Below are 18,539 nucleotides of genomic sequence, written 5' to 3'. Positions count from 1 at the left end.
CTTGCCAAAGCTTTCAATTTAAAGTTGGGAGACTTTGTAAAGCTTTGGGCTTGCAGATAAATTGTATTTTTCAATTCTCACTCTGCAGGCAAGAGGTCCAGAAACTTATTATGACAATAGCCAAACTATTTCCTGATTTCAGATAATTGTTTATTTACCCAAATTGGGTTTTTATGAAGAGCAACACTCTCAATGGAGCCGTGAATATGAGCAGTGCTGAACAAGGAGGACATTCGCCTCACTTAATCTAACAGTTATTTTAGCACTGAAAACATGGTTGAATGACTGCACCACTATTCTTAAGTTCTTAGTTTTGGATGACTCTGACCCTGAGAACATTGTTGTGTCAATTACCTCCCAGTGATCAGGAAGAACAAAGTGAGGATGACCAGAAGGGTGAATCCACCAACAGCAGCAGTGGCAATCACAAGAATCTGTCCCTGCTCTGCAGCCATATCGGAAGCTGAAAGAGAAGCACATGGGGGGAAAAAGTGGTTAAAGCTCCATCAATAGGGTTCTTGCAGCAGAGGTAAAAACATTTAATTGGTCAAATGTTGCAATTACTCTGTAACACTTTCACAGAATAACAGAATCACAGAATGCATGGGGTTGGAAAAGATCCTCAAAGTTAATTTTGCCAAACCCCCCTCAAATTAAGAGGGACACCTCCAACTAGACCAGGTTCTTAGGTTACCATCAAGTTTGACTTTGAATATCTCCAGGGATAGGGACTCAACCACACCCCTGGGCAACCTGTTCCAGTATTTGACCACTCTCATTGTAAAGAACTTCATTCTCATGTCTACCATGTTCCAGTTTAAAACCATTGACTCTTGTCCTATTGCTACAAGCCCGTCTAAACAGTTCATCCCCAGACTTCCTGTAGATTTCCTTCAGATACTGAAATGTGGCTGTAAGTTTTCCCCAGGGCAGTCTTTTCTCCTGGCTGAATAACCCCAACTCTCTCAGCCTGTCTTTGTAGCAGAGGTGCTTCAGTCTTCTGATCATCTTTCCAGCCCTCCACTAAACCTGCACCAGCAGGTCCATGTCCTTCATATGTTGGGGGCTCCAGAGCTGGACACTGTAGTCCAGCTGAGGTCTCAGCAGAGAGGCAGAATCACCTCTCTCGATCTGATGGTCATGCTTCCTTTGCTGTAGCCCAGGATGCGATTTGCCTTCTGGCCTGCAAGTGTGTATTTTTGGCTCATGTCCAGGTTCTTGTCCACCAGCACCTCCAAGTCTTTTTCTGCAGGGCTGCTCTCAAATTCATCATCTCCCAGCCTGTACTGACGTTGAGGATTGCCCTGACCCAGGTGCTGGACCTTACACTTTGCCTTATTGAACCTCATGAGATACTTTGTATCCCACTCATGAAGTTCCATCAGTCAATAAGGTTCACTTTTCTTGGTGTTTATGAAGGACATTAAATGCAATGTGCCTGTGAAGTGAAAAAATACAATCCATGTCCCAACGATGGTGAAGGAGAGAAGATGCTTGCAGGTTTTTAAAATGTGGAGTTAGCATTATTAGACACTTGTACTGAAGTGTGGATATGACAAGATTGTGGATTGTTTTCTTTAGCTTTAGTTTAACCTCGCACCTAATTCAGACCTTCAGCTCACTTAATGTGCAGCCTCACGCACACTTCTGTATGATTGGTGTTTCAGCTGTACCTTTAACATGCTCTAATGATTTGCAACACTGCAACTGAAACAACATTTCATATGCCTTGTTTTTTTTTTCTCTATTTTTTTGGGGGGATAGAACATTAGGAGTTAAAAAAGAACCCCTGAAATCATCTGGTCTGCAGACACTCAGTCTTTTTATTAGTTTATCCTGTATACAATTAAATCGTCACATTGACAAATTACCTACTTACAGTCCAATTGTTCCTCACTGTCCAAGTACTACCTGAGCAGAAAAAGAATTAGGTCAACTTTTTTTCATTCCCGCCTGTCTTATGACTCCAAAGTTTTATTTTTTAAACTCTGTTACAATTGAACACTTTTACCACAAGATGTTTATCAAATTCTTACTGTCCATTTCCATAGCAAATATAACATTGTTCTGGAAGAATAAAAAAATGACAAAAATAAAAGAAAAATTATATTTATCAGGAAAAATAATTTTTGTTGGTTTGATTGAGAAGGGTGAAAAAGCTGGGGAGGGGTTTGGAGCACAAGCCCTGTGAGGAGAGGCTGAAGGAGCTGGGGGTGCTTGGCCTGGAGACAAGGAGGCTCAGGAGAGACCTTCTTGCTCTCTACAGCTACCTGAAGGGAGGTTTCAGCCAGGTGGGGGTTGGTCTCTTCTCCCAGGCAACCAGCACCAGAACAAGAGGACACAGTCTCAAGCTGCACCAGGGGAAGTTTAGGCTGGAGGTTAGGACACAGCACTTAGAGGATGGCCAAGAGATCAGGCCCTGCCAGCATGGATTTAGGAAGGGCAGGTCCTGCCTGACCAACCTGATCTCCTTCTATGATCAGGTGACCCACCTGGTGGATGTGGGGAGGCCTGTGGATGTAGTCTACCTGGACCTCAGCAAGGCCTTTGACACCGTCCTCCATAGCAAACTGCTGGCCAAGCTGTCAGCCCATGGCTTGGACGGGAGCACACTGTGATGGGTTAGGAACTGGCTGGATGGCCGAGCCCAGAGAGTGGTGGTGAATGGTGCCACATCCAGCTGGCGGCCAGTCAGTAGTGGAGTGTCCCAGGGATCAGTGCTGGGCCTTGATCTGGATGACGGCATTGAGTCCATCATCAGTAAATTTGCTGACGACACCAAGCTGGGGGCAAGAGTTGATCTGCTGGAGGGTAGAGAGGCTCTGCAGAGGGACCTCGACAGGCTGGACAGATGGGCAGAGTCCAACGGCATGAGATTGAACACATCCAAGTGCCGAGTTCTGCACATTGGCCACAACAACCCCATGCAGTGCTACAGGCTGGGGTCAGAGTGGCTGGAGAGCAGACAGGTAGAGAGGGACCTGGGGGTGCTGGTTGATGGTAGGCTGAACATGAGCCTGCAGTGTGCCCAGGTGGCCAGGAGGGCCAATGGCATCCTGGCCTGCATCAGGAACAGTGTGGCCAGCAGGAGCAGGGAGGTCATTCTGCCCCTGTACACTGCACTGGTTAGGCCACACCTCGAGTACTGTGTCCGGTTCTGGGCCCCTCAGTTTAGGAAGGCTGTTGAGTTGCTGGAATGAGTCCAGAGAAGGGCAACAAAGTTGGTGAGGGGTTTGGAACACAAGCCCCATGAGGGAAGACTGACACCCCCAAGTCCCTTTCCTCAAGAGCGCTCTCACGCTACTTCTCGGCCAGCCTATATTTGTGCTTGGGTTTGCAGGACCCACGTGAAGGACCTTACACTTGGCCTTGTTGAGCTTTGTGAGGACAGTGTGGGCCCAGCTTTCAACCCTGTCCAAGTCTCTCTGGATGGCATCACTTCCCTCCAGTGTGTCAACCAGACCACATTCAAGAGGGGTTTGGACATGGCACTTGGTGCCATGGTCTAGTCATGAGGTCTCTGGTGACTGGTTGGACTCGATGATCTTTGAGGTGTCTTCCAACCTTGGTGATACTGTGATACTGTGATAGCTTGGTGTTATCCTCAGACTTGCTGAGGGTGTACTCAATTCCACAGTCCATATCTCTGACAAAGATGTTAACACTGGCACCAATACTGACCACTGAGGGACACCACTTGTCAGTGGTCTCCATTTGGATGTTGAGCTGTTGACCACAACTCTCTTGAGTGTGGCCAGCTAGCCAATTTCTTATCCAGAGAGCAGTCCACTCCTCAATGCTCAATACTATTTTCAGAGTAGCTGAGGTTGTGCTAAATGCTACAATGATTGTTAAAGCCAGGCAGAATTTGAAGATGTCAATGGAGGAGGAGGATTTAAATGAGTTGTCTTGCCCATCCTTACAATGGCAGTGAGAGAATGAACTACAGCCATGCAAAAATAATTAATTCAGCAGGAGAAAAGCAAGCCATGGGCTCACATAAATTAGCAAATTATCTGTGGTTTTCTTCAACAGAGATTATTGCCAAGGAGACAATCAAGGACCTTTCTTCCTAAGAGTTGGAGGGATTGATTCCATAGTCAAAAGCAGCACTCTGTAGCTATCCAGATGAAGAAAGTAATTGCTGCTGAATAGAGCTGATATTTCCAGGTGTTTTATCTAAATCAGAATGTAAGTTTAATAACATATATTTTCTGAGGAACCAGAGTCAAATTCATGAAGGAGGACAATTCCAGACTGACAGACTTCTTTCCACCTCTGAGCAACGCCATTTTTAGTTGAGACTGTATGTACTTCAAAAGTGATCGTTTTGTTTCTCTTGTTTGTACTTTGCTGTGCTGGCAGAGGTGCCAGAGTCCAACACATAATGATTAGTTTTTTTTTTTCAAGTAGCCAAACCACTCTAAGGGGCTTTCAATCCTGAAACTTTCCAATGACCTTAATTTACTTGTCAGATAAAAATGTCAAATGACGGAAAAGTATAATTGGAAACTGTGGAGTTGTTAAAAACTGACAGAGAGGCAGGTAAGGCAAGTGATGGAAATACTTATTTGTGCTTGAAGTGATCCTTCTAGAAATCAATAAAGGCACAGTGCAGTGACCAGCACAAGTATAAGCACATGTATATGTTCATACACACAGTCCTCATACAGAGGGAAAGGGTTCCATGAAATGCTGTCTAGGCAGTGAGAAAAAAAAAGTAATCTGTGGCATGGAATAATATTTTTTATAAATATAATTTTGCCAGCATGCTTCTCAATCTTTCTGTTCTTTTCTCATTTCTCCATACTTATCTTAAGGTAAAATTCAGGTTGCAAATCTTTAACATGTTTTGGGTTTGTTTTTCTGTTGTGTATGTTCTTGTATCTTTTTTTGTCATTTCCTGCTTTTTTTTCCCCCCTTCAGTTTTTCCTCTATATCAGCTGTGCATATTAGAATAGAATAGAATAGAATAGAATAGAATAGAATAGAATAGAATAGAATAGAATAGAATAGAATAGACAGGTTGGAAGAGACCATCAAGGTCATTGCATCCAACCCATCATCCAACACCATCTTATCAACTAAACCATGGCACCAAGCACCTCATCCAGTCTCTTCTTAAACACCTCCAGGGATGGTGACTCCACCACCTCCCTGGGCAGAACATTCCAAGGGCTAATTACTCTCTCTATGAAGAATTTCCTCCTAACATCCAGCCTAAACCTCCCCTGGCACAGCTTGAGACTGTGTCCTCTTGTTCTGGTGCTGGTTGCCTGGGAAAAGAGGCCAACCCCCCCCCCCCCAACTACAGCCTCCCTCCAGGTAGTTGTAGACAGCAAGAAGGTCTCCCCTGAGCCTCCTCTTCTCCAGGCTAAGCAATCCCAGCTCTCTCAGCCTCTCCTCACAGGGCTGTGCTCCAGACCCCTCCCCAGCCTTGTTGCCCTTCTCTGGACACCTTCCAGCAACTCAACATCTTTCCTAAACTGAGGGGCCCAGAACTGGACATGGGACTCTCAAGGTGTGGCCTAACCAGTGTGTTGTACAGGGGGAGAATGACCTCCCTGCTCCTCTGTTTCTTCTCAGGACTACTTGGTTATTCAAGACAGAAAAACTCAGTTAAAAAAAAAAAAGGCAAATCATGATAGGTGGCAAATCCAAGCAAGCTTCTGCAATCTTATTTCATCTCTTTGTGTGTACATATTAGAGTGCTGCATTTAATCATAGATGTACATACCATTTCCCCCAGAATCTCTTTTGTTAAACTACACAACCAGCATTCCTACAGATAAAATCAGTATTTTCTTGTCTCTGCACTGTCCAGTGTACAGTCTGCTACCTATGCACCAGCCAAATCTGTCCAGTGCAGGGATGACTAGTAGCAATGTGATCAGAGGGATGAATGTGGCTGTAGCATATATGTGGCCATACCCTATTTGGTAGTTAAAGATGATAGGCAAGGGGGTGAGGGAGTGCTGGTGCCATAGGAATATGAAAACCACTTTTAGTACTAAGACTCATAAGGGAAGTTAGTACTTATCTAACTGGTTTGGCTGTTTTATCTGATAGTACATTCTGTTCTCTTCACCTGTCTGCTCAGTAAGTTCATTTTGGCAGAAACATAATTTACAAAATGAGTAGCATAAGACAAGGAGAAAGAGGATTCTATTACTTATCCCAGTAGATTATAGTATATTGTTTGTGTCAAAACTCCCCAAACACATTGTAGCTGTAACTAATGTTATTAGTCAGCGTTGTGATTTGATTTCAAAACTGCAGCATGCATCATACACATACCCAGAAGTTTATTATCCAGATAAACTCTTCACTCCTGTTACTCTTCGTGCTTAACTCAGGTTATATGCCCACAATGACATATAAAGTCTCTAACTCTATTGTTCCAGCTTCGTTGCTTAACAATATGCCCAGTAATCCCTTGTGCATACAGCCTGGTGACAGTTCTGTCCCTACTATCTGTTCTTTACATCCATGCCCTATTTCAGGTCTTCCCTGGATTCTTCAGCTGAATGTATGGAGGAGGAACTGCTCCTCCTCCCTGGACTGAAAGTAAATATCCTGAGGCTTCTTCACTTCCTCACTGGGAAGACTGGAAGAAATGGTGCACGTGTTTTACTTATGGTGCAAGAGGATAAAAGAATCTTCCAGATCTGTTTTCTTTCTTTTCTTTGAAGAAATTTCTCCAAAATCTTTAAAAATGCTCTGTATTTGGTATAATTTGGTATATAAAGCCCTAATGACAGCTCTCTTCTGCCTCTTAACTATGTCCTTTGGTTATTTCAATTTGACATCTATCAGGCAGCAGACCTTCCCACAGACTGAAAGATAAAAAAGGGTCAGACAGCTAGAGAGATAATAGTGACTATCTGTATGACAGTGAGAACTGGAGCTCTAATAAACAGTTTAGCTCTCATGTTATACTTCAAAAAAGATGCTAAAATTTTTGAGAGCTACAAAATGATTTACTGTTTGGAAACAATGGGGTATTTTTAGAGTGAGAGACAGTGTTTATATCACTTACGGGAAAGACAAGAGAATTCTTTAAAATGACATATGCAGATTTAGGTGAAGAAGGCATTTCTTACACAATTTGCCTTTTTAATTCGTAAGAAAAAGGTCACAAGGTAAAAGCTAATTTAAAAAATCAGGCTAGTAATGAGGTGAAGATTTTTAATTGCGAGGCTTATGCACTGGCACTATCCACCTACAAACATGCTGAGCTCCTCTCATGAGTTAAGCTGAATATTTGCTGCTGTTTCTCAAAACCATCCTGCCTTATGCCAGCTTCAAAATGAAAGTGCTGGCTGGGGCAAAGTATTACAGGGCTTGAAGTTCTGATTGTAACATGAGAGGCTGACTCTTCTGGTTTGAGGAAGAACTTTTTTACTGTAAGGGTCAACAGAGCACTGGAACAGACTTCCCAGGGAGGTTGTTGGAGTCTCCTTCTCTGGAGACTTTTAAGACCTGTCTGGATGTGTTCCTGTGCAACCTGTGCTAGATTCTATAGTCCTGCTCTGGCATGGGGGTTGGATTCAATGATCTTCAGAGGTGCCTTCCAACCCCTAACATCCGGTGAGCCTGTGATGCTTTTGGGTTCTGGATTTTGGGTATTGGTGACGCTGGTGGGAGTTGGTTAGCTCACTGGTTTTCTGCTTTATGCTGGATTTTTTCCCTGCATTTTGCTGCAATTTTTCTACAAATAGGTTAAGCTAATGTAATTGTACATTGTATTATTAGGTAAAGCAATTGTGCATTATATCTTGTTTACATTAAACTGTTTTAATCTCAACTATTGTTATCTCAACCCAGAGGGGTTTTTTTTGTATGTTACTTTTTCCTCATTTCTGCCTTGGGGGGAAACAGTAAGGCTAACCCATTACAGCTCACTAGTCCATTACAGCTCCCCATTACTGTAAGAATTTAAATAAATACTATTTGTACATGGTACATTTTACATTTCAATCTATTAGCATTAGCCACCTGGGAAAGTTACAGAGTTACAGACATTCGTCCTGCTTTATGAAAGGGCCAACTGAATCACCATCTGATATTGCCCTAAAGTTTAAAATAGGTCAGTTTTCAAAACACATTGAGGAAATTAGATATTTGGACAGTAACAAGGCATCATTTGACTGATCATTGAGTATTGCTTCAATGTAAAATAAGTAACTTTTACCAGCAGACACTTTGCTTTTCCCCCCCTTTTTTATTTTTCCTCTGTGAAATCTAAAGCAGTACTGTATAAATATTTTAATAAGGCTATAGTCCTTTGAACTGCCCCTTTAATTTAATTGAAGCTTTTATCTAGCTCAAGGTACCATTCCTATAGCAGCAGAATTTATTTCAACATCCATCTCAACTGATCATAAACAAAAGCTCTTCTGTCTACATTTCCTTTAAATCACAAGATTTAGATTTATAATAAATCAAACACTTCTAGTCAAGCACCAGCTCAAATAGTAAGTGTTGGTAAACAAAACCATACAGTATATATTTATGTTTCACTATAAAGGTTCACACTGGGTGCTTAGAAGTAATAGAAGTAATAAATATTTAAGAGTGTTGTAAACTCTAGGTCACTGTGCAGCCCAAGAGAAGGAGACGTGGGGCTAGGAAGGAGTGGGTGGAATCTCACTCCCAGGAGATGTTTCTGTCAGCAGTGCCAAATAAATGTCACTGGAACCACAGTCTTCCTGATTTAGGTGGGTAAGTCACACTTTCACAAACATGACTCAGGCCCATAGGAGTTTAAATACTATTTACTTTTCATAAGAGTTATATCCCAGTGTGCCTAAAGCCTAGTATTTGTTGCATCAGAAGATACAGGCAAGATCTTGAAAGCACCCAAGTTCTCAGCTCTTATTCAAACCAATTGGGTTGAATACCAAGAAATTTTTTAAAGGTCCAGTTAGGCATTAAGCACCTGGAAAGCTGTCCCTAAAGCATTTTTGAAACAGAAGCAGCAATGAAGGACAAACTCATGGGTGCACTTGAAAACACTTAAATATTTTCGAGTCTGTACTTTAGCTTAACCAACACAAATTCTAGAACAGTAACGAGAAACATGATTACAGAATTGGTTAACTAAGTTAATTTCATTAACAAGTGTTTTAGTGTTGTATCTGCTACGGTAATTTTGGCTGAAATTCTTGCAAATACCTCATTTGCACTTTCTTTGAACATGAAATACAATATAGGATTTAATTACAAAATTGTTCTGAGCATGAACATCACACAGCATCAGGTCCTTTCTCACATTCTGCAGGAATATGTAGGCTTTTTTCTTCTTGGTGGGCAAATTTTGTAGGCTTATTTGTGAACAGAAAAATAGAAGGTTTATTTTTTCATGATTTTTAGAGTCTGAGAGTACTAACATCTAGAGAGAAAAGATTTCACCACTGCATTCTGGGAGCTTGGATGAAGTTGCTGGATTTACATAAAGCCTGACTAGGGGTATTTCTAGATGTCCAAAGAAAGGCCACCTTTAAGCAAAGAAAGGATCATAGAACCATAGAGTAGCTCAAGCTGGAAGGGACCCATAAGGAAACTCTGCAGAAGAAAACATCTTTCAATACCAGCATTGGGCTAAATTTTCTATTTGTTGTTATAAACAAAAATAGATTCAGCCATTCAACTCACGGTGTCTTATTGTTTTAGTAGTAGATGCTACTTCTACTGTATTTGTTTTATTTTTCCTTCAGTGAAACTTACTTTCATCTCCAGTTTCAAATTCAAACTTCTGGCTATAGCCGCTGTATCCTGCTGTCGTTCTGACTCTGATATGAAATATATACTTGGTGGCTGGCTTGAGACCTGTGATGATTACACTTGGAGCCTTGGACCTTGTGGAGGAATAGCTGAGCTGCTCATGCTCCTGAGGGACAAAAGAGGGGAGAGATGATTTCAAGTTGAGTCGCACAAACTTCACACAAATGATATCGCAGCACCGAAGCTCCATATCCTTCTCATGAATGCAAAACGTGTTTATCAAAGGAGGTGCAGGTATGGATTCGTGTACTTTGATTTTTACTACACTCATAATGCATGATATGGCCTTGGCTTAGATTTCAGGGTTTGGTCTTTAATCTTGCATATAAAGGTACTACATCTCTGTGACTTGGGTTAGTAATTACACTGTAGCCAAACCAGTATGGAATTAGTGCAAGACTACATTCACAGAAAATGGCAGCTAAAATGGCAGCTAATTATTTTTGTACAATGGACAAACTAGGAGGGAGGTAAATACTAGTAAGCTGTAAAGTAAGCTGTAAAGCTGTAAAGCTGTAAAGCAAAGATGTGGGAGTATTCAAATACCCGCTACTCACTTCTACCCGCAGGTAGTGCCAAAATGCCGGCGCTATCCGGGGGTAGACCTGTGGGTAAAAGAAAATACAAATTAACTTTTTCTTTAAAGTCTGTAAACTTCTACTATGGTTCAATTGCTTTGCTGCTGTTGAACTTTATTTCTCTTTCCAGGCAGCTGCAACGTTGTGTACATGAAATTCCCTTTCACACTGTATAAGGGGAAACACTTTGTGCCAAAGTCCCCTGTTAATCTCCAGGCGGTTGATCCTGGGCATCTGCTGAGAATTTCTGCCTCTCTGCAGAGATCACTGAAAATTAGCATGTGCAGAGAACACTGGGAATTACCACTGAAGACCAGATGCTGTAGTTTGGACAGTAGCCACATCCATTGCTCTGCTGATTTGCTAGACAGCTCATTGATGATACTTTTCCATGAGGGGATGACTTAGAAGAAGAGGAAGTTTATTCCCTATCATTAGTTACTGTCACTTGGTAAGTCAGTAATCTGTAATATTTTATATGATGCCTCAAGGCTAGCTTTACTTTGTTGCAGCAGGATTTGTCTCCAAATTGACATATGAGTAGAAATGTCCTTGGCATATGCTTAAGAACCCAACTGTAACACCCATGGGGCACCACACACATCTGTTATACCGTGCAGTGATACTTAGTGTAGGTATAAGTTTTTCAAAGGGTGCTTCCAGTCTGTTAAGAAGGAAACAATCTGTTTCATAGAAGAGATATAAACAGAAGAATAGGTTTCAGTTGGATTATGTTGGATTCAATCTCTTCTGAGCAATAATGAGGGTTTGTTTTAATATAAACCAAACAGTTTTATATAAAATATGCTGAGTCAGCTCTGGCCATGGTTTAACAAAGTCATGTTAGCATAGGGCTCTAGATATAATCAGTATTCCCTGAGTAGGCATATAAGGAGATGGCAAAGAAAACCATATTAAAAAAAAACCCAAACCCACACAGTAATATCTTAATGATTCTGTTAAGTGAAGGAGCAGAAAGAAGGCAACAATGACCAGTGTCTAAAATAATTGCATTTAATCTTTACTTCAAGCAGCAGAAATAATTTGGAAAACTATAGTAAGAGGAAGTGTTGACTTGTTCTATAGTCTATTTCCAAATTCTGAAACAACAACAAGTATACATTTAAACTGAAACAGTGAGACATGGTGTGCCTATAATCCTATGATTAATACATCACCAAAACACTTCTGTAACTGAGATCCCTCCTGATTATGTGCAGTGCTATAACTTCAGTTGGAACAGGTTAGTGAATTTTAGACATACACTTTTTTTGTAAAAACTTCAGAATATATCTATTTTCCTCTGACAGTAGACCATCTTATGCAAGAGGTGGATTTGGATTTGCTTGAACTTGATAAATACACTGTGAGCAAAAACAAATTATAATGGTTTAATATTCAAATTTGTAAGGAAATGGAGGCGTCCTACACAGAGAGGGAAGTTTTCATATTACTCAATGGATGTTTCACAAACATTCAGTGTGTCATCCGTGGCTATTTTTTATTCTATAGACTTTTTATATGTGCAGATTCCAGAGTCGTCATGTGTAGAATAGTTGTATAACCTAACACATAACTTGCCAGGGTAAGCAACCTTAGGGAACACAATACTTGAATTTATTAATTAAGCCGTGTGGTGGTTCAGGCTCAGTGCCTGCTGTTGCCACCACACAAGCCACACCTGCGGTGTCCCGAGGGTCCAGCCCAGCGGGGGACATGGGAAGCTATGTGTTTCATCCCATAATGCCCTGCTCCCTGTACGACCATCACCGAGGTTCTGCACTTCCTCTTTCTTCCCTCACCACTCCCATGGAGATTGGTCCCTGTCTGGTAATGAGGGGGGACAACTCATCTCATGGCCTCTTGGGCCTGGCTAGGCCCCAGGCTGGGGGGAAGGGCAATCTCAGATCTGGCCAGCTGAGATTAGCCTAACAGTGGAAGAGGGGGCAGGAAGAAAGAGCCCTGGGGGCTTTGGGTGTACCCTCAGGTGGGGAGAGGGAAGTGTTGGGATGTTCTTTGGGTATACTTTGGGATCTCTTTTGTCACTGTGCTTGTGGTTCTCTGTAAAACATTGACTGCTTTTCCATTGAAACTTTCCACCACTTTTGCAATCTGTTTGTCTGAGTCTCACTTTTTTGCCCATGGTGGGAGGGAAGGGAGGATCAGCCCTTCAACCCACCACAAGCTGAAAGTATATATGCAGTCTGTATATTAGGGAAATGGAAACTTGTCACCTTGGTGTGTTTGAGAAGCTTCAGAAGCCTGTACCTGAAAAAAGAGTTGCTCAAACTTGAGACAAAATGATAAATAGCTGGAAACTTCACTCTGTTTTGTGTGAGTGTTCACACAAAGAAATCATCCTTTTTAGGCTGGATTAATAAATGAGAAAATTCCCTGAGAGTGGATGCTTCGCCACTACTGCCTTCTCAAAACAATGACATGATCTGCAGTTGACCTAGGAAGCTAATTTTCCTCAGAGACAAAATCTGGGATTCATGGGGGTGACTTTCAATGTTGGCCACTCTTTCTGCCACAGTCTCAGAATAAAACATACAATTCTAGCCTGCAGAGAAGTATGGGATGCTTTGTCCTATTCTTGCCACAGAGAATACACACTTACTTTTGCATGAGTTCTGGGTTCAAAATGTGAATTCTAGACTGCAGGACTTAGATGTACTTCCTGCTAGTGCATGCTTTAACTGGACCCTGATTAGGTTGTGCCAAAGTTTTGACATGTATCAGCACTCCAGTCATGCACCATATTGTCCATAGGAAGGAAGGATAATTTTGTGGCCTAGAAGAAACCACAATATGGTCTGTGACAGAACTCTGACCTGGACAGTAACAGCACCAAGATCAATGGGAAATGTCAAGGACTACATCTGTTCTGTATTTCTTGATAACTACGCGGTGCTACTAAAACATCTGCAAAATAGAAGTTTCTCTGATATGGTTGCATTTCCCATTGCATGTAAGCATTAAGAGAACTATTGGCTACTACATACATCTCAGAGTTTGTTTAAAAGAAGCAAAAGAAGTGCTATGACTCTTCATATTAGTATCAGAGCAGCATTTGTGATCTTAAGATGGCATAGGACTCATAGGAATAATTTCTGGGAACAAAGTGGCTGGGTGTTTAAGAATAAGTGAAATGAGTTTATCTAATACAATATACTGTTGTAGCTACTATTCAAAATCTGATACAAAGAAATTCATAAGACCTTCTCCATAGCAAATTTATCTTGGTGAAAATCTGTAATTAAAACATAAATGCAATCCAAATGACAAGTGATGCCAATGTTATTACAGAATGAAATACAGAGCCTATGACTAGCTTTCCACATTGAAGATCTCTTTTTTATGAACTTTGAAAATGCTATCTCTATTTCTAAGGAAATTGCATTTTTCTTATTGCTTGTATGATTCCTCTTGTCAGTGGATTCAGTTCTGACTTCACAGATATGTGACGCTTTCCTGTGGTCACCTCTGCATGATTATCTGAAACTGAATCTATCCTAATTTTATACCTGGCTTTATAGCTAAGACACTTCCTCATATCTAAAGAAATAGGCTGACTGAATGTAACATATATTGCTGCCAACAGTCTCAGACTAAACAAACCAATTTAATGGAGTAACAGGATCAGAGTTAAAAAAAGAGCAAACAACAGCAACCAAAAGCTTTCATCTTTTGCAGTACACTAGAATGCACTAACTGAAATAATCTACTTATGAATGTCCTATTCATTCAATACCCAGATGCTATCATGAAGACTATTAGAATTTTTGTCATATGCTCCAATGACTCACACCTGCAGAAATATAAACCTCCACATGCCACACTTCTGTGAACATGCTGCTCTCTAATTTTATCCCCACCTTACTTCAGAAAATGGAAATTTTGTGCACATATATGAAATAAAATAAAGACAAATCAAAATATTATGACCTTTTGTCAGCTTAGACTCACACTGCAATCAGTTTACTTTGTAATGCTCTGAGTGAGAAAAAGTATATGAAACTAAAAACCAAAAGGTGAAATGCAGAATTTTGTATGAAGTGCTCAAATAACCTTCAAAAGATGAACTTTACCAGTAAAGCACGGATAAAAATCTAGGCACAAGAGGAAATATTCTGAAAATGTGCCAGGGAATGTTTAGATTGGATATTAGGAAAAATAAATGTTCACTGAAAGGGTGTCCAGGCCTTGGAATAGGTTGCCCAGAGATGTGGTGGAGTCACAGGCCCTAGAGGTGTTCAAAAAATGTGCAGATGTGGCACCTCAAGGCATGGTTTAATGGCCATGGTGGTGTTAGGTTGACTGTTAGGTGCAGTGATCTTAAAGGCATTTTTCAACCCAAATGACTCAATGGTTCTGTAGTCAAAACAGTATCCAGGAATTACCACTCTCTTGCAATTGACTCTGTCTAGCTTATCTTATGAATGACAATCAAGGTATTCAGTGCATTTAGTCCCATGAATAACTGAAAACCTTCTTCATGACGGCTGAAAACATACTTATTCTGTAGCTACAACTCTCAAATATGTGTCTGTGGAAAGAAGCTAGGGAGAGAGTAGCTGAATTTAATATGAACTGTTTGCAAATACATTGTCTACCTTGTATCCATTGTCCTCCAACATGAAAATTCTGTACTTAAGCTATATAATCCTGCTTAGCCTTTTTGGAGTGCTATCACTTAAAGAGAAAGAAATACTAATAGAGATTAAATCTATATACCACAGGGATGAGGTACTTCTCCTGTGCACTAAAGCACAATGTCAGAGCTGTATAAGTACCACATTAAAGCACAGAAGATTCGGAGTTCTGTGGCTCAGACAGTATCAATGTTTAAAGAGAAGCACCAATATTAAAAAAAAAAGAATATTTTTAAAGAGCATTTGGTCATATTTTTTCCTCTTTCCTAGATATAACTGTTTGAAGGATACATACAATATGACTTACAAATGAAACATCATTATTTGACATAAATGACCACCATTACGGAAGGTAGGAATTTTTATGAATCATAGCTCTGGTCCCTCACAAAATGAAATCTTCAACCTCTTTCTTTTCTGATGGAATCAACTATGCTGGCAGTTAATTACCTCCAGAGCCACCTAAACTTTAATGTTTTGATACACATTAGAATGAAACAGTAACTGCTAAGTTAATCCCAGCATCACAGAATGGTTCAGGTTGGAAGGGACTTCCAGAGATCATCAAATCCAACCCCCTTGCCATGGCAGGTTTACCTAAAGAAGGTCACAGAGGAACACATTTGGGTGGATTTTGAATGTCTCCAGATATGGAGACTCCACCACCTCTCTGGGCAGCCTGCTCCAGTGCTCCATCACCCTTAAATGAAAGAAGTTCTTCCTCATGTTTAGATGGAACTTCCTATCTTCAAGTTTGTGCCTGTTACGTCTTGTCCTGTCACTGGGCACCACAGAAAAAAGACTGGTCCCATCCTCCTGACACCCACACTTCAAGTATTCATAATCATCAATAAGATTCCCCTTCAGTCTGCTCCTTTCCAGACTAAAAAGACTCAATTATCTCAGTCTTTCTTCATAAGGGAGATGCTGTAGTCTTCTCTTTGTAGCCCTTTTCTGTATTCTCTCTAGGAAGTCCCTGTCCAGAATAGAATAGAATAGAATAGAATAGAATAGAATTAACCAGGTTGGAAGAGAACTTTGAGATCATTGAGTCCAACCTATCATCCAGCACCACCTAATCAACTAAACCATGGCACCAAGCACCCCGTCCAGTCTCTTCCTAAACACCTCCAGTGATGGTGACTCCACCACCTCCCTGGGCAGCACATTCCTACAGCCAATTACTCTTTCTACGAAGAACTTCTTCCTAACATCCAGCCTAAACCTTCCCTGGTGCAGCTTGAGACTGTGTCCTCTTCTAGTGCTGGTTGCCTGGGAGAAGAGACCAACCCTCACCTGGCTACAACATCACTTCAGGTAGTTGTAGAACCAGGGGCCCAGAACTGGACACAATACTATAGATGTGGCCTCACCAGGGCAGTGTAGCAAGCCAGGAGAAACTCCCTCAACCTGCTGGCCACACTCTCTTTGATGCATTCCATGATGCCACTGGCCTTCTCAGCACATTGCAGGCTCATTGTCATCCTGTTGTCCACAGGACTCCCAGGTCCTTCTCCCCAGAGCTGCTCTCCAACACTTCATATACACAAGGTAATTAACTGATTAGAATTGTATTTTGCACAGGCCCTATCCTGCCAGCTGTGAGCTCACAGCATCAGTGCATATCAGCACTTCAGTGTCAACTAATTGGCTCAACTGCCAGCCCTGATCTGATGCCTGAAGTGCTCTGCTGACTGCAAGTCAAAATATTCTGCCTCTTGTAAAATTACAGATTCACAGATTGCATTGGGTTGGAAAGGACCCTTGAAGGTCATCTTAACCAACTGCCCTGCAGTCAGCAGGGACACCTGAAACTACATCAGGCTACCAAGGGCTGTATCAATTCTGATCTTGAATGTCTTCAGGAATGTTCCAGTATTTTACCACTCTCATTGTAAAGAACTTCCTACTTATGTCTAAACTAAATCTACCCTGCTCCAGCTTAAAACCATTGCCTTTCATCCTATTGCTATATGTCCTTCTAGGCAGTCCTTCCCCAGCTTTCTTATATGCACCTTCAGGTATTGGAAGGCTACTATAAGGTCTTCCTGGAGCCTTCTTTTCTCCAGGCTGAATAGCCCCAAATCTCTCAGCCTGTCTTCATAGCACAGGTGCTCCAGCCCTCTGATCATCTTCGTGACCCTCCTGTGGACCTGCTCCAGCAGGTCTTTGTCCTCTTGTGTTGAGGGTCCCATAGCTGGACACAATAATCTGGGTGAGGTCTCAGCAGGGCAGAGTAGAGTGGCAGAATCACCTCTCTCGATCTGCTGGCCATGTTTCTTTTTGATGCAGCCCAGAATGCAATTGGCCTTCTGGCCTGCAAGTGTGCATTGTTGGCTCACATCCAGCTTCTCATCCACCAGTACCCCCAATTCCTTTTCTGCAGAGTTGCTCTCAGTTTCATCATCCCCCAGCATGTATTGAGGATTCCCCAACCTAGGTGCAGGACCTTGCACTTTGCCTTATTGAACCTCATGAGATTCTCCACAGCCTACCTCTCCAGCGTGTCCCGGTCCGTATCAACCACGCCACTCAGCTTGGTATCATCTGCAAACTTGCTGAGGGTGTACTCAATCTCACTGTCTATATCACTAAAGAAGACATTGAACAGAACTGGTCACAATCAAATAAGAGCTAACTATGGACCTTGTGCCTCCTGTTTGTGTTTTCCAAAAATTACATAGCCCTCACAGCTCTAAATTTTGCAAATTGCCTCTGATTTATACTGCTTTCACAACTAATTGTCCCTAATATTTCTCAAACATTATTGTCTTTCTTTGGAATAAAATACTTCTGTGATATGGTCTATGAATGTGTACTGGTTTAAATCAGAGCAACTCGGGTCAAGCTGAACTAGCAGTTTAACCCAGCACAGAAGTGAGGGAATAGTAACATAGGAAAACTGGGATTGAGACCAAGTGAGGTAAGAACAGAGTCTATCAAGCAAAACCAGATAAACATAATAGTAAATGCATCATTACTTTAGCCTCTTTGCAGAAAAAGGATGGCACAAAGCAGCAGGAAGCAGAAACAAGTGAGCCAAAAGCCCAAGCCAGAAAACTACTTCCCCATCCCTCCTTGTCCCGCTGCCATCCCAGTGGAAACGACAACACCCAAGAACCCAGAAGCAGCAACCAGAAGAGAAAGCCTCTCACGTTGCAGTCTGAACTTCAAGCCCCATAGCACTTTGCTCCAGCTAAGTACTTTCATTTCTGAAGCTGGCATGATTGCAGAATGGTGAGTAACAGCAGCAGGTTCAGCTCAACCCACAACAGAATACATATTGCCCCTTATTGCCCTTACCGCATCCCACTTCTTGTCTCGCACAGATTGTTGTACATGAGGAGTAATTGCACTGAAATCAGTAAAATTAACTCCACCTGGGAAACTCAAAGTCTGCCTTTGGAAGCTCCTTTGTATTTAATAAATTCATGCATGATTTTCTCTTAGAAGACTATTTTGACCTGCAGTATATTTATTAACATGACTGCCAGCAGTAATATTTGGAAGCTATTAAAGC

At 41.6% G+C, this 18,539-nt stretch overlaps 1 protein-coding gene across 1 annotated transcript in view; it reads right to left on the bottom strand.

Moving 5' to 3' along the window:
* Positions 1–18,539, bottom strand: part of EPHA6 (EPH receptor A6) — a 255,468-nt gene that overhangs the window by 130,393 nt on the left and 106,536 nt on the right. Inside the window, exons 4-5 of the mRNA XM_068144634.1 lie at positions 9,730–9,892; positions 355–463 (exon numbers count right to left, since the gene is read on the bottom strand). Coding sequence (XP_068000735.1) covers positions 355–463; positions 9,730–9,892 — 272 coding nt within the window. The remainder of the gene's footprint in view (positions 1–354; positions 464–9,729; positions 9,893–18,539) is intronic.

The sequence above is a fragment of the Melanerpes formicivorus genome, unplaced genomic scaffold (genome assembly GCF_026170545.1).
Source record: "Melanerpes formicivorus ecotype bairdi unplaced genomic scaffold, bMelFor1.0.p_v2 SCAF_11, whole genome shotgun sequence".
NCBI classification, from domain to species: domain Eukaryota; kingdom Metazoa; phylum Chordata; class Aves; order Piciformes; family Picidae; genus Melanerpes; species Melanerpes formicivorus.
Note: the sequence above shows the minus strand (reverse complement) of the source record. Positions and strands in the feature narration are given on the sequence as shown.